Source organism: Ictalurus furcatus, chromosome 3 (assembly GCF_023375685.1).
Source record: "Ictalurus furcatus strain D&B chromosome 3, Billie_1.0, whole genome shotgun sequence".
Lineage (NCBI taxonomy): Eukaryota > Metazoa > Chordata > Actinopteri > Siluriformes > Ictaluridae > Ictalurus > Ictalurus furcatus.
In genome coordinates this window covers 22,719,378-22,736,180 of record NC_071257.1, presented here as the reverse complement: position 1 = coordinate 22,736,180, position 16,803 = coordinate 22,719,378, and the positions used below count along the sequence as shown (strand labels likewise).

At 37.6% G+C, this 16,803-nt stretch overlaps 2 protein-coding genes and 2 long non-coding RNA genes across 6 annotated transcripts in view; 3 read left to right on the top strand and 1 right to left on the bottom strand.

The window, feature by feature from the left end:
* The window catches only part of LOC128605796 (calcium homeostasis modulator protein 3-like), a 4,287-nt gene extending 864 nt beyond the window's left edge, over window positions 1-3,423 (top strand). For 2 of the 3 annotated variants that reach the window (XM_053621546.1, XM_053621547.1), the window contains exons 2-4: window positions 177-1,711; window positions 1,869-2,124; window positions 2,340-3,423. In XM_053621546.1, coding sequence (XP_053477521.1) covers window positions 1,425-1,711; window positions 1,869-2,124; window positions 2,340-2,789 — 993 coding nt within the window. In that variant the 5' untranslated portion in view covers window positions 177-1,424 and the 3' untranslated portion in view covers window positions 2,790-3,423. The remainder of the gene's footprint in view (window positions 1-176; window positions 1,712-1,868; window positions 2,125-2,339) is intronic. The other variant, XM_053621550.1, reaches the window with a different exon arrangement.
* Window positions 3,424-3,555: 132 nt separating this feature from the next.
* On the top strand, window positions 3,556-6,425 carry LOC128605717 (calcium homeostasis modulator protein 1-like). The gene is made up of 3 exons (XM_053621430.1): window positions 3,556-3,845; window positions 4,000-4,571; window positions 6,396-6,425. The coding sequence occupies exons 2-3, from the start codon at window positions 4,023-4,025 to the stop codon at window positions 6,423-6,425; spliced, it is 579 nt and encodes a 192-aa protein (XP_053477405.1). The 5' UTR covers window positions 3,556-3,845; window positions 4,000-4,022.
* Window positions 6,426-7,047: 622 nt separating this feature from the next.
* On the bottom strand, window positions 7,048-16,695 carry LOC128605791 (uncharacterized). The gene is made up of 5 exons (XR_008385597.1): window positions 16,561-16,695; window positions 11,884-12,020; window positions 11,631-11,741; window positions 11,313-11,460; window positions 7,048-9,192 (listed from the first exon to the last, which is right to left on the bottom strand). It is a non-coding gene; the product is annotated as an uncharacterized LOC128605791 (long non-coding RNA).
* Window positions 12,804-14,259, top strand: LOC128605793 (uncharacterized). Its single transcript, XR_008385599.1, has 2 exons — window positions 12,804-13,333; window positions 13,837-14,259. It is a non-coding gene; the product is annotated as an uncharacterized LOC128605793 (long non-coding RNA).
* Window positions 16,696-16,803: the final 108 nt, after the last annotated feature.

Here is a 16,803-nt window from a genome sequence, read left to right as displayed (position 1 = left end):
ATTGGCACCCTGTCCAGGGTGTACCCCGCCTTGTGCCCGATGCTCCCTGGTATAGGCTCCAGGTTCCCCGTGACCCTTAAGCATAAGCGGCATAGAAGATGGATGGATGGATGGATGGATAATAAATTAAGCTGAATGAGTCTTTTACTGAAGGTGCACTGCTGTTTGACCATTAGGGCAAGAAGGGGATGTGATAGTCCAGGATGGATAATAGTTTGCTTAGTGTCCTCCTTTCAACAACCATCTCAAAACTATCTGGGCCATCCCAGGACAGAGCCAGCCTTCTTTAATAGTTTGTTGAGATTCCTTGCTTCTCTGGCTCTAATGCTAGCCCCCAGCATATTGACACAAAGAAGACAGTACTTAAAGATAGACTATAAGGTACATAACTAGACGATAGATACAAAAGATAATGGCACTACTTTCCTTAGAAAGGTAAGGGACCGTTTAGTACCATTTTCTCTGATAGTGGATGTCTGCAGGCATATACAGTAGCACAGAGCACAGGTCTACAGCAATTTAGTACTGGAGACAGACCAATATCAAACAATATTTTTAATAGGCCTAGGTGTGAATGCGAATCATATGGTAGTGGCGGATGGGTGATGGTAAAAAGCCTTACACATTTACAAAGAAAGAAAAGATGAGGGACTAATTTGCAAACCTCGGCTCAGCTACAGCACTGTTTCACCACCAGAGGACACTCATACTATGTCTAAAGCTCTATCGCTTTCAAAAGTACTCCTTTCATTAATTTCTACTTTTACATGTAGGCTACTTCCCCACATGATGTTCGTGTTGTGCACGTTTTCTTTTGTGTCGATATGAATGAAATAAAAGGGGTGTCACTATTAGGCATCATGGTTTACTCACGCTGAAAAACCGATTCGTCTGATCTAGAAGTTTCTCTAGAGTAAGCCCATGTCACTTCCGGATAAAATCAAGAAAGGAGACGTTTACTGTCATGCAGAGAGTGACAGATTCATGAAACTGTATTCATCTATAGCCTACAACTTTCACACCGCATTCCTGGCTGTACACTATGCACTTTAGTCTAGTATTATTGTACTGTGTGTTTGTCTTTGATGCTGTGGTTATACACCTGTTGGGTGGAGCAGGGGAAGAGCCTAAGCTGATGCAAACAGATGTGTTGCCCTACACCAGTGTCTGAGCATTTACCTCCACACGGTTTAGTTATTGCGATGGACTTTTTATAACCGAAACGTATTCGACAAGTGGGGTCATGGGGTCTAAATGCAACATTATGCCGGAAGCGTATTTACATTCTTTAAAAAGAATAATTTAATCAAACCGGATTGTTTGTTTTGAGTAGTTTGAATACTGCAGTTCTATGTAATCTTCCACACGCGACACACTGCACTGCGTTGTTCTTTTCAGGTCGTCGTCTCCTAACTTTTTTCCTAATGGATCGCTTAAAGGTAGTTTTGCAATATTTCCAGTCGAATTCCGAGTCCATTTCTAATGGTATATGCGTGCTGCTGGCTCTGGTAGCGGTGAAACTCTACACGAGCTTTGATTTCAACTGCCCTTGTCTGCCGCAGTACAATAAAATGTACGCACTCGGTGTGATGTTTGTTCCTCCGGTTATTCTCTTCTTACTCGGAATTTTGGTTAATCGGCATACTGGAGTGATGATGGAGGAATGGGCCAGACCTACAGGCAGGAGGGCCAAAAATCCAGCTGTTGTGAAGTAAGCCTTCTCTTTGTTATTAAATTACCTGAATCAAATGATGAAACTTTAATGGAGGGAATGTTGTTTCTCATGCAAGTCTATTTTATAAAACTGTGTCAGTCCAATAGTCTATTTCCATTCCTGTTTTGGGTTTAAACAAGCAACTCTCCTATAGGTATTTGTTTTCAGCTATGATGCAGCGGGCCATGTTAGCTCCCATGGTGTGGATCCTGGTATCTTTACTGGATGGGAAGTGTTTCATTTGTGCCTTCAGCATGAGCGTGGACCCTAAACACTTCAGCGGGTTTCCTAATGACACTGGTCTGGATCTGATCAGGATCATGGCTAAGGTGCCCTGCAAGGAAGACAGCATCTTCAAAGACAGTACTTTCCGGAAAGCTGTCTCACGCTATGTGCGCTGTTACTCTCAAGTAAGTGGACTTTTCCCTTTTTTTTGTTTTTGTTTTTGTTTACAAAGTATTTTCTTCCCATTACTCTTTGGACTGAAGAGTAATGATCTGATGGAATAGTAATATATTGTACCCTGAAAGGGTTTATAGACTAAGTTTGGTAAAAACAACTGATTTGAATGATTTGTCTGATGATGATGATGTAAATATTAGTCATTGCGTCTGCTTTCTTTCAGGCAATAGGTTGGTCCATCCTTCTCTGCCTTATTTTTCTGGGTGCAGTGGCTCGAGTCATTAAACCATGCTTCAATCATGCCGCCTTTCTTCAGACACGCTACTGGAGCAATTACTTGGACGTTGAGGCAAAGCTTTTTGATGAGACTTGTGTACATCATGCCAGAGAGTTTGCCAAAAAATGTGTAGTGCATTTCTTTGAGAGTATTGATGATGATGGGGTTCTCAGGATGCCACTATCCCCCAACCTCAGATTTAAGAAAAGCCATGATGAGAATGAAGAAGAAGATGAGCGTCTCCACGGTGTGACCAGGAAGGATCAGGTGGATCACTTGCTCCAAACCTGGTTCCAATGCAAACCTGAGCTGGATGTGACCAAGATGGTGTATAGGCCCACTAAATGTATTACTTGGGAAGACCCTAATGGACATATACTTTACTCAGATGTATGAAGTGACAGTAAAATAATATAAATAGTGCGTATATTTGAAGGATCAAATGTAAGATAGAAAGCTTATCAAATTGAAAGAATGTAAATGTAAGGCAACCTGTATTAGATTTTAAATGAATTTAGCTCTTAATTGTATGGACTGCTGGGGAAAGGGAATTTTCACAGTCATCCCAGACAACTAAGTTCCTGTAAAACGTTTATCTTAAAAGTGAAATATTTTTATATTTGTTTATATTTTTAAAACTTAAAAATGTTCCACAAAACATCAAGTAAAGCTTTGATATTATGCTACCTCTTTATTACAACAGTTGTAAAAAAAAAAAAAAAAAAAAGAAAGAAAGAAAAGAAAAAAAAAGTATGTTAAAGATATTGCATAAAGATATAGAAAAAAAGAATTTTCTACATCTGACAATTGCCTGACAATTGTATGTACTAGAAAGTTTGCACCAGACTTTCAGACAGTCAAGTTACTGTAGAAACCTTGCATGTGGAGATTTGCCTGTGCCAGGACTGGATTTGTTTCATTTTGCATGGCTCTCCCCACACACATTACTCAGCAGTGACATGCATATGAATATGATGCAAATGTAGAGATTCATATGTCAGTAAACACAATAAAGAGATTTTAACGTTTACTGATCTTGACATCAGTGGTTTTCTTGTGCTGCATGCAGCAGATAGATTATTACTGATAATAGTCAATTGCTTGATCTTTTACCTGTCACAATATTTAATGATTTAAATCAAATCTGAGCTGATATGAAAGTCGATGTTGACAAATATTGCCAGATATTCGCATATGTTTAAATAACTCAGTAAGGCGAAAATTACATTGAGGACGTAAGGAGTGGCCAAAGTTCAGCACTTCAGCACGGCTACGTCCCAAACCACATGCTAGCCTCCCAAATAGCATGGCAAAACTGTAGGCCATCTGACGTAATGTTCTGACATAAGCCTCCAGTTCTGCTGTTTGGGACGAAGCCGAGGTGTGCGCTCCTGCCAGTGCAAAGGCGACTCCTCACTTGTACGTGTAAAGACAATCGGTTCATCTGTTCTGGTAAATAATGATTTATTTATTTATTTATTTGCTAAGAACTGAACAGAGATCATAGGATTAAAGAACTCGTATTTATTTATTTATTTTAACCAATTATTGATTTCAAATTATTGACGCTGCTACGCGTTTGTGTGTTTTCCTCACTTGTCACCAGTTTCCAAACGGAATCCTCTCAACATGGATAAGTTTCGGATGATGTTCCAGTTCTTACAAGCTAACCAGGAGTCTTTTATGAACGGGATATGTGGTATCATGGCCCTGGCGAGCGCACAGCTTTACTCCACGTTTGAGTTCACCTGTCCGTGTCTGCCGGAGTATAATTACGCGTACGCTGTCGGGATTATGATCGTTCCTCCACTATGGTTCTTCATGCTCGGCTACGTGCTGAATAATAACATCTCGGTGCTGACTGAGGAATGGAAGAGGCCCATAGGTCAGCGGCAGAAGGAGCCCTCTGTGCTGCGCTACATGCTGTGCTCCATGACCCAGCGCGCGCTCATCGCTCCCTCCGTGTGGATCGCCGTCACGCTCATGGACGGCAAGAGCTTCATATGCGCCTACAGCGCCAAGGTCGATCTGAGCCAGTTCTTAAACAAAAGCAGCGTGTTTATGCCTGATAAAGATCTGGAGAGAATACTGGCGACAATTCCCTGCAAAAATATCTTCGACGCAAATTATGTCATCAACAGGGAGGCAGCATCCAGGTATATTCGGGTTATGTCGCAGGTAATTTGGAACGCGCGCGCACACACACACACACACACACACACACACAAGTAGTTATATCATACACTTTCTGTCAAACTGTCAATCAAAGTGTTGTGTGTGATAATTTATGACCCTCTGTGCTTCCCTGACTGGCAGGTCTGTAGGGGTGGTGAGGGGGGTAACCCTATGGAGTTTATCAGCTGGTCAATCTGGCTCCTTTGTGTCTGGGGGTGTTGTGGAGAGGTGTGTGTTGGGGGAATAGCCCCCCTCCCAACAAAAGGTGTTTATGTTAATGAGTTTGGTTTTTGGTGGGGTGAAATACGTCTGAAAAGAAATAATGTTTTTAATATGGGGATGTGTTTGTGTTACTTTGTGGCGTTATTTCGTTTGTGTAAACACATTGTTAGAAAAGCATGATGTTTGAATGTGTACATATATGAGTAGAATATTTGTTTTGTGAAATAAATGAAAACAATTGTTGATTATGTTTTTAGGGATCCCGGTTTACCTTTGAATAAAAAGTTTAGGAGTTAAAGCGTCTTTTTTCAAATAAGAATCTGTTTAAAATAATCGTTTGTATTACATACATTCTAAACACAAACCTTCAGGATGTAAAAATGATTAAAAGAGCTGTTTAAAAAGAATCCGTATTACTAGGCTTCCAAAAAAAAAAAACACATAAAAACTTTAGGAGGTAAAAATGGTTAAAAGAGCTGTTTAAAAAGAATAGCGCATATTACATGACTTCTAACCAAAGATCCTTACGAGGTAAAAATGTTAAAGTGCTGGTTAAAACATGTTTAAACTAGGAGATAAGTTTTTTCCGGAGATGTCTTCCAGTCGCTGTGTTAAGCTGTAATGAAGTTAAACTGAGACACCTCACTCTCGCTAAACCCCGCCCACACATACGTGTTTTCAGACACGCCTCTCTCTCTCTCTCCCTCTCTCTCTAAACACACCCATACACGTGTTTTCATCGTAGCCAGTACGTTCTGTCAAAATGTCAATCACGGCGGTAGAACTAGAGTGCTAATTTATGGTTTGTGTTTTTCCTGACCGACAGTTCTGTAGGTACACTTAATTTATGGCCGGGGGTGGAAGGGGTGGTGGGGGTAACCCTATCCACTGTATCAGTGGGTCATTTTGGCACCTGTATGTCTGGGTTGTGTCCTTCCATTCCTGGGGGTGTGTGTTTTGTGTACTGTGGGGGATCTCCCCCAACAAATGTGTTTATGTTAATGACACGGTTGTGAAACGTGTTTCTCCCTGAATTAATCACACACAAATGTATACCTTTTTGTGGTATAAGAGAATGTTTGTTTCTGAACTTACTTTTGTGGTATCGTTTTATTTTGAAGCTTAAGGATGGTTTAGGTGAAATATGTCTGAAAGAATATCAATGTTTAATATGGGCATGTGTTTTTGTTACTGTGTGGGTTATTTTGTTTGTGTAAACAGGTTGTTAGAAAAGCATGATGGTTGAATGTGAATATATATGAGCAGAATGTTTGCTTGTGAAATATATGAAAACAACCGTTGATTACGTGTTTGGGAGAACGGCGTGACTTTGAATAAACATTTACTGAAATAAAAACCCCTGAAACAGATAAACCATCGATGTGGCCAAAGAAATGTAAAAAATGTTTTTACATATATTCTAAACATAAACCTTTAGGAGGTAAAACGTTTAAAAGTGCTGTTTATAAGAATCATGCGTTTTGTTTCAACTATAAACAAGATTTTGGAAAATGGTTCGCCAGTGAGGATACTTACATAGAACTGCCATTAAATACATATGATTTTGTCTATGCTGTGACATCCCATGTCCCCACTGGCTGACAGTCAAGTCGTGTACATTTAGGCCCTCCGTAACACTGTTTGATCTGAATGTGTGATCTTTCCTGGCAGTTGTCTGTCTGTGTGTGTGTGAGAGAGACATGTGATTTCTGGGGGTTTTGCTGACCAGAATGCTTACAAATGTGTATATGTTAACTAATTAAGGAGAGAGTCGTGCGGCTCAGTGCTTAAATAATGGTTAAAAAGTTGTAGTTAAAACAGAAGAATCTCTGCAACTTTCTGTTACAATGTCTGCTCCGAGAAATCCTAATACCCCTAGAGGAATGCTGTGTATTCACCAACAAGAGGATCTGTTGAAATGAGAGAGGACCTGACTTCTGCTCCAAGAAAAAAAAACCCCAAGATGTTAGTTTGGCAATTTATTCATGAAGATATTGTAAAGACGTTGTTGTTTAACCCTGAGCAGGGCGTCAACAACTCCAAAGATCGTGTCTTAAGGCCGAGGGTTTTTTTAGGAGGTAGAAAGACATTTAAAGATGATGTTTTAAAAGAAATGGGTGTTTCATCCATAATGGTAAATGTGAAATAAATCGGTGGACATACTGAGTACATTTCTGTTCCACAGTCTATAAGGATCCCCACCATTAATGTATTGTGAAAAATGTACACACCCCCCGTGACTACATTGGTTAAGGTTTAAACATTTTTATTTTGTGATGGCAGAAAGACAAAACTGTTGTACATTTGGTATCTGGTGATTTTAGAATTAGACCCCAACTGTCAAATATGTTTTGACATAGAATGTGAATTGCTTTGTCAGGCAAAGAGCATGATGGTATGGAAAGAATATAATGAGGTGATCTAATGCTGAGGAGTTCTAGAGTACTTTGACTTGGGAACATTCCAACATGGCCCTCAGAGAGGCATTATCTAAAGTACGTATATATAATATAGATCAGATCACCAGTATGTCTTTACCCACTCCTGATCTGGAGTCAAAATGATTACTGTTTATTTCCTTGTATGGGTTTATGACAGTGAGCAGTCATATACACTATAAGCCAAAGGTATAGAAACAGGAGAGTTATTTGTAAAGGTTTCAAAATATTTTAACAGTTGAGGCATATTTCCAACAGAACAGAATATTAGACATTTAGTGTAAACTAGGGTAAAAAAATTCTCTGAAATATATCGGTGAAAATATTTTTCCATTTTAAAGGCATCATATTAGAAACGATAGTACAGCCTTTGTTGATAAGTTACCAACTCATACTTTATAACAATTTGTTTAGGAGCATCTGAATCTGGCAAACAACTTTTATTCCATTTAGGCATGCAATAAAAGTTAATAAACAAATTAGGAAGAAATGACTTGTACACTACTGCTGCAGGTATTAAGTCAAACCATTTTGTTCAAACTTCAGTGTGATCCATAGAGTAGCAGAAACCTATGGCACCTTATGAATACCATGTGAAGGATTAAGTTGACTAGTCACTTACAGTTACAAAGGCATATCCTTGTGCAGGATCACTTTCGCACCAGCTTTGCCCATTGACACGTCTAACATGTCAACATATAAGAAAAGGCAAAAAGTAATCTGAGATGTACAAGAATATATTTTATCAAATATAAGACATTATAAGGAAGAAACATAATATTATTTAACAAGGTCTTCCAATCAGCCCTCTTAAGTGTAAGAGCATTATCATTATTGTACGGTAGTTGGGACAGTAGTTAGCAGCAGTTGGGACAGTAGTTAGCTTTCAGAGGTCAGATGAAAGACAACTTTTTGAGTCACAGTACAAACTACTGGCAGAATATTTTGATCCTTCTTTTTTAGCATAAAGGACTGGCATTTATTTAATAGACAGATGGCACAGCCGTATACTTGGTCAGAGGATTTAGGAATTTTTTTAAGAAAGGTTAGTTGTTTTTGTTCTTTTATCATAGCTTCAGTTTGTATACTTACTTTGGTTAGTGTCTTAAACTGTTTCATTAGGTGGTGACAGATTTGGTTAACAGGGAATGATGATAGGTGAAGATTAAGTTCATATGCATGTACAAAATAAAACGGTCTATATCTATATTTGTCTGCAATGTATCTGTTTAAGCACTACTTTAATAGCGATTAATAGCCCATTAACTAATTCATAGACCTCCTTTCTACCGTTTCAACTTCGTTATACGTGTTTCTTTTCAAGCATTGTGTGCAGAAATTGCAAATCGTTAATCTGAAGGTTAAGGGATCCTTAGACTTTTGCTTCTTCAGCATCAACAAAGTCTAAACAAAGACTAAACTCAGAAACAATATAACTGTCTGGTTGTGATCAGAATAAAAAGCAAAGTGAAAGGTGACTTCACTCCCAAAGCGCTAAATGAGATTTCTCCATGTTCTATATGACCTTTCTACAGTATATGACATTAAGTCCTAGTTTCCAGCCATCATTACAGCGCGGGAGAGGAAATCTTTGTTCATCAGATGTGTGATATACATCTAGACAATCTGATAACAAACTACACACAACATTCATGTTGAGAAAATTCAGCTTGCTCTTTGTTCCAAAATAACATTGGACCAGATCCATAGTTTACATCATCTGCCCACACGTATTTAATCTGTATTACGAGTACTGAACAAGTTAGAGGAAGAGAACGTGTAGCTTTACTGTTCATTGGAACTTTATTGTTTATTTGGATCTGTCTTGATTCATTTTCATATTTTTTAAAAAATTCATTTCGTTATGATTTTTTATGAAGTACCTTCAACCTAGGAGAGTCTGGCATCTAACATAACGTATGAATGTAGGAACATGGACTTCCACCATGCGCTCCACCGGCACCCTAGTTGAAAAGCAAGTCAAACATGTCAAATCTTCAAAGATCAGGCAGTTCCGGAGTAAGGAAAATAAAAACACATTACCTATTTAGATTATATCTATGATTAAATTCACATTCAATTAAGAAATGAAGCTCATGTTAAGGCTATTTCTTACACAGATGACTTCAGAAGAAATTGATGACCGATTCCCTAGGCATTGTGCCTCCATTTAAAATAAACACTCACATGCAGATACAGAAGGTATGATATTGTGCACAGAGGCAAGACAGACAGGAATATTTGAAATGAAATTTATAATATTTGCAATGATTGATACGAACCATATGAAAACCAAGTAGATGAAACCGTGTGGAACAGTGGCTGGTGACTCAATATTCTTGTAATTTACGGCATTTGTAACGATGATGATTTTTCAAATGAACTTGAACACTCTTTTGGTGGATTCGTGTTAAAAATATGTTCTGCCTGTGATTGATGTCACAAAATATATCCATTAAATCTGCATTGCAAAAATAGATCAATAACTAAATTAATTTATTTTAAAAATCTGAGCAAATTTGTGATATGAAAGGTTTCCCATGATTGGAGATAATGTGCCACAAACCCTGGCACCAAGGATTCCATATAATCCGGGGCATACACTCCTTCAGCTATGAACAACAAAACACAGAATGTGACCATATAGGGCCATGATCTGTTAAACCAGAAAAGCATCAGAAGTCCAGATAAGACTAATGAGTTCATTGTCATGACTTTTTGCATGGCATGTGTTTCCATATTTTCGTCACAGGCTGTGGAATTATATCTTGGAGTACTCTGAACAAGCTTTTACATACAACTAGTTTTAAACAACCACAATAGTCCGGGATTGAAAAGAAAAGTAGGTTCTGTGTGCATAAGAAACAGAGAAAGACCATTTTCTGAAAGGAGTCACATGAAAAGATTGCAAATTGCTAATTGTTTGCCTGTATTTGGACTGCTGGGTGCCAAACCTCATGAAATGTACCTCTGTTGCTATAAAGTTTCATTATAATGCAAATTAGTTCCATCAATGAATCATCATGCTGTAGAGTTTGTTAAGTCAATTACATCACATACACCTCATATGAAGAAAAAAACTTAACTCCATACATTAATACATTAGATGTATTGTACACTAGCATTGATGTCTGAAAATTAAGCTTAATTTCTGACAGGGGTTTGAATGTTTTCAGATAGAGAGTATATATTTATAAGCAAAATGCTCAGGTACAGGTCTAATACACAAATCCCAGACTATTGTGGTTGTTTATTTATTGCTAATATCTCAGCACAGTAGTTCCCATATGTGGAGCTCAACTGTGGGCATGTCAGCCTTAATATGAATATGAAATCATCCACAACCATGGTTGCTAGTTAGTAGTCTACCTGTTAGGTTTTGGGTGAAGTGCACCCTATCAGCTTGTGCTTGTTTTGGAGCCTACTGACTATAATGTAACTGTGGTTGAACATGTGGACTTTTACAACATTTGAACCCTGTGTGGTATTAAACAAAGAGAAAAAAAAAAAAAAACCCAAAAAAAAAATCAACAACTACCAGGAGCTACTAGACTATGCTGAATATGGATGAATACAAAGACTCTGAGTAAAGCATACTTAAATTTCAATAGAGCAAGCATACTGTCTCAGAAGCAAAGACACACACACACACACACACACACACACACTCTAAGATGTTTGGGATGTCTGTAAGCAAAGGTAGAGTATAGCTGCATGCCACCTAATTGATTTTCCTAGTGGAGTATACTCATACAATAAAATAATGTTTCAGAGGTTTATAAGGACTCGTTGGATAATTAAGGGGTTGCACATAGAACAATTTAAGGATTCCCCTTCGCTAGCCCCTAAGAACCCTTACAACTAATTCGACATGGCGTTAATTAGGTTACTGGCATCTGGTGGTCATTTTCAATAATGTCAGCAATTTTGCATGAAAAGCACAAAAAAGGTCAAAACGAAAACACTGAAAGTACATTTTACATTAATAATCTAGAGCAAACAGATTCTTATGTTATAATACATAATGGTTAAAAATAAAGTAAACACAAAAACTGCTAGCCTATGTGCACACATTTTCACTCACCATGTTTTACCTGACCACAAAAGAACACGTAACCAGGACTGAAGGATATCTCCTGCTGAAAAATCCTGCTTGGTCTGACCAACTACCAGCAGCCAAACACAGGCCAAGCTGGTCAGATTAGTAGGCCAGTTTTGCCAGCTGGTAAGTGCTGGTAGAAAGGAAACAGTTTATGAATTCCAGACACTAATGCTACGTTGTACCCAACAACTTACTTTAAAATATATATATATAAATAACACAGCAGTGAGACAATTAGAACATCTCAAACATTTAGTGTTTAAATCAAGAAAGTAATTAGGAAGCTGGAAAATCACTTACCAGCTGGCAAAGATGGTCTACCAGCTTATGTGTTTTGGCAACTGGTAACTGGTCAAACCAAGCTCGATTTTTTTATGGCTCACCAGCTAACGTTAGTCACAATTATGTTTCCTTTAAAAAAATGAGCAAAATGGGCCACCATTAGACAACATTTTGTGCAAGAAAACTTTATATTTATTCAAGCTAGTCCATATTTATTAATGCGTGCAATCATATTCATTCAGTTTTAATCGGCATGCCACATCAAGGATACCTGAGCTTGACAAGTGATGATATAGAAACATTTTCTCTTTGTTTCCTCAGGCCTGTGGATGGGCATTTCTGATGGCAACAACTTTTGTGGCCTTCCTGATAAGAGCAATCCGACCTTGTTTCACTCAAGCCGTCTTCCTGAAAACCAAATACTGGTCCCATTACATCGATACAGAACGCAGGCTCTTCGATGACACGTGCAAAGAGCATGCCAAAAGTTTTGCCAAGATCTGCATTCAACAATATTTTGAGAGCATCAGTGGTGAAATGGTGTTTCACAAGCTGCCAGCAAAGGAAAAGGATGGAAAAGAGAAAGGCAACGATGAAGGAAAGCCAGTGAGTGAAGAAGAAAAGCTCCTAGGCATCCGTGAAATGGAGGACATGAATAAAGTTCTGTGGAACTGGCATACCTGTAAACCCGCACTTAGCCTTCATAAATATGTAAAAGATGAAAACACTAATGAGAAGTCAAATACTCCAGTACACACTAATGGTTATCACAGGCCGAAGTCCATGAATGAATCTGCGGCGTATTATTCCAAGGTCTGACCTTTAAGAATAGATAACATTTACAATTTATGCAGCTAATTAATGTTATGCATACACCTAAATCTAACCCTAACCTTTACATCAGTAACAAAAAGGAAGCTTCTTTTTATTTAAATAAAAGTTGCAGTTTTTGTTTAAAGAAAAAAAAAAAAAAAAAGAAATGAAAGGGGAAAAAAGCTTGTTCACTAATTGGGAAAATGACAATACAATGTTGTATTGGATCACTGTTTATGGATGTTCCTCTTTTTAGACCATTTCTGGAATATTTACACAGTGGCTGATGATGGGAGTTTGAAGTTTGTGTGAAAGAAACTTGAGGTGAATCTGCCTATCACATGGCGAGAGTGGGAATGTTAAATAGGCCTACATTTTCACCAACAGGGGGTGCTGTTTTACGATATTGACGGGTTTTAAATCATACATTAAATTCAAAGAAGGCTGGAGAAGCGGATGGTTAAAAAAAAAAACCTTGCCAACTTCCTTTGCCATCTTCCTAGTTGGAAAATGAGCTCGTGGTGTGTGCAGTCTGGATTAGAGCAAATATGAGTTACATTTAACCTTATTAGTCTTTGCTTTACACAGATTTTACACAGGCAGGAATTCCGTCGTTTCGCCCTGCAGCCTCTTGTCGTTCTGTGAGTTCCTCCTGACCACATGTTTTGAATACTTGTGTTTTCCACTGGGTTAGAAACTAGTCACCGGTCTGAATCACAGGCTACTGCTGCTAAAAACAGACATATAAAAGACTATTTTCTCACTTTCATTTTCATTTGGGTGCTGGTTCATAGAGATGAAAACACAAATAGTGTGGTTTTCTGCATGACTCCTTTTATTTCGAAGTTCAGCCTGTTATTCTGTTGAAAACCTCTTGGATCTTTGAAAAAGTTAGCCGTGGAACATAGGTTTGTATGACTTTTTTTCCCCCTCATTAATGTTACTCTGTTTTTTCTGCACATGGCTATACAAACTCTTATTGTAACTATGGTAGTTTGAGGTTAATCTTTATATGTTATACGTGTTGTATTACATAACTCAGAATATGTCTTATCGAAACCTGAGCTGGATACAGCAATGCTCTGAACAAAGAAATAGTCAAATAATATGCATAGCAAAGTAATGCAAATAAAAATGTCATGTTTTTTCTACTACTGCTGGATTCTTATTTCAGTAATAGTTTTAAAGCGTAACTATACCGCTTGCTCTTATTCTTAGATGCTCCATCTGATGGTGTCGGCACTACCCGCCTTTTGTCTTGTAGATTTTTTTCTTAAAGCCCACTCTTGGTGCTTTTAAGTCATCAGTGTCCTTGCTTGCCTTAGTTACAACTTGTCTAGAGTGGTTACCTGAGAATGTGTAGACCATTCCGATTCAAAGATATCCCCACTGTGTATTTCTTCCATTACAGGAGCTTGCAGAGTTTAGTCCAAAGATCAGTTTTTAAGGCAATAATCCTTCAAAATCCTTCATCATCAGCACACAACCACCAAAAGGTAGGACCAAACACGAAGTAGGATTACATGGCTGCATTTATTGCTGAAAATTTTAAGTTTGCTGCTCTTTTCTTTAAGAGTAAGGATGTAGTGATCTTCAATGGGCTGATAGCCCTGGGGACAGTGGCTAGTCAAACAGCATACAACATATTTGCCTTCGAATGCCCATGTTCTGCTCAGAGAAATTATCTTTATGGGTTAGCTGCTATTGGCGTACCTGCCCTAACTTTCTTTTTAATTGGAGTAATGATCAATAGTAGCACCTGGGACTGAGGTTAGTCTACAATTCTCTGGGTCTGCATCTTATCTGGGTTAGCTAGCTGGATGCTGTCTCCAATCACAGTAGGGGTGAGTGATGTTAACCTAGACGCTCGCCTGAGTCGATAACATCACTTTAGCATACAGTTCGCGGTAATGTTAGATATTCCCACTACCTTTTTGAAAGTTAACGATAACGTCGCATTACAGCTATTCACCATGATGTAATACAGAGAATGGTTTAACCTTAACTACTTTTAGCAAGTGACAAGACAAGGCAAGCTGTAGTAATTAGCATCAGGAGGATGGGTTAGAGCCGAGTTTCTTCATGTATTCAGTGAATGTTAATGCTGGTTAACAGGTGCAGACAGTCAGTGGCTAATGGAACTTAGCTACCTCAGTAATGTCGAGGCCAAAAGTTCTTCACAAGGTTAATGTGACAAAAAGAGAGGATGAGGTTTAGGTTGTAATACTTTCCACTATCTCTGTAATGTTGGTTAAATTAATTAGGTTGTGCAAAAAAAAAAAAAATTGGCGTGGAGGTCACGTTTCCAAAATTACACAATTTGTGATTCTGTAACGCAATTTCTCAGTTGAAGCACAAAGGCATCTGTCCATATTTTATAACTAACCAACACTCTTTTTGCATCAACTCCAATTCTTATATTTGTCAAACGTTTTAATGATTTTAATAAACGTCACCTAAATTTCATGCAATTGTTTGTGTATTTTGTGAGCATTTTTGTAGAATTTTAGCATACAAACAAATTGCATTTTAGGATAACTGTAAGGAAAAAAGTATAAACAACACATCTCTGTTTTATTTCATTTTTTAACACATCTTTGTTTGGAAATGTACGACCAGTGTTGAAAGCAACACAAAATGTGTTGTCCTTAACTAGACACAGGTGTGTGCAAAAATGAACACGCGTTTTTTTTTAAAAAAAAAAACTCATCTGTTTTAAGAGTGATCACGAATTATGTATTGTACAGGAATATCAATAGATTTCAACCATGTTAAACACATGAGGAAACCGTATACTTACAAACTGGAATAAAGTTGGTTTGAAGTAGGACGTTCGGTATTCGCGGATATGCGGAAATTAAGGGACCGTCTCTAAAGTTACATACGACGTTGTTAAACACGATTCTAACGTCAATAGCATTTGAAGGGAATGACTTACAGTCATATAACCAACTAAAGTGTTCATCTAGGTGTCAGTAATGATGCACACCTCTTAGATTTTTGATATTTAATCCTACAATCCATGAACCAAAAAAACCTTCACGAATGCATAAAGGGGTTCAAAATGACCCATACTGGACTGAATGGTTGTCTTCAGAAAATAGATGTCCTATTAATGAAATAATAATATAATAATAATAAAATATAATTAATATATACACACACATATGTATTATATATATATAAAATATACATACGTGTGTGTGTGTGTGTGTGTGTGTATCTCTCTCATATATATATATATATATATATATATATATATATATATATATATATATATATATATATTCATTCATACATATGTATGCATATATACAGTATCTCACAAAAGTGAGTACACCCCTCACATTTTTGTAAATATTTGATTACATCTTTTCATGTGACAACACTGAAGAAATGACACTTTGCTACAATGTAAAGTAGTGAGTGTACAGCTTGTGTAACAGTGTATTAATGATTTCATTAATAGGACATCTATTTTTTGAAGAAAACCATTCAATTCAGTACGGGTCATTTTGACCCCCTTTATGCCTTCGTGAAGTTTTTTTTGGTTTATGGATTGTAGGGTTAAATATCAAAAATCTAAAAGGTGTGCGTCATACCTGACACCTATATGAACACTTTACAGTTGGTTGTGTGACTGTACATCATTCCATTCAAAGGCTATTGAACTTTAAATAATGGCATATTTTGCGTTACCATGCAGTAATAAAATACATGGCAATATTTATATATGATTTAATCATTTATTTTATTAAATATCAAAAATCTAAGAGGTGAGTATTATAGCTGACACCAAGATGAACACTTTACAGTTGGTTATATGACTAAGTCATTCCCTTCGAATGCTATTGAAGTTAGAAACGTGTATAACAATGTAATTTTAGAGACGGTCCCTTAATTTCCGCATTACTGCGAATATCGAACGTCCTACTTCAAACCAACTTTATGCCAGTTACATTCAGCTCTCTTTTTTTCTCCACAAAATGACGTAAGTGACTCAAAGTAACGGTTCTCACCAACTTCCCCATTTTAGTTTCTGTTACAAAGTTGCATTAGTTTGTAATATTTAAACACAGCGTCCTATTATCAGCTACATCAAACACTGCTTGCTAGACAAATCCAATAAACAAACCTTTCAGCGTTTTTACTTCCAGAGTTGAATCGCCGTGTAGTCCATCGTCTCGGGATAAGAATAAGTTTGTGCTGTGAAGTAGTAAGCTACATGTGACTTATCTGTTTCCCTCTGACTCTGTGGGCTGAGGCGGAGAACATTACTGGTCATTTCCTGGAGCACAGCCTACTCTAAGAGGCCATTTTCCTTTTTATTTAGTTTATTTTTTTTACCTCTCCATGGAAACGGATGTGCTGGAGCAGA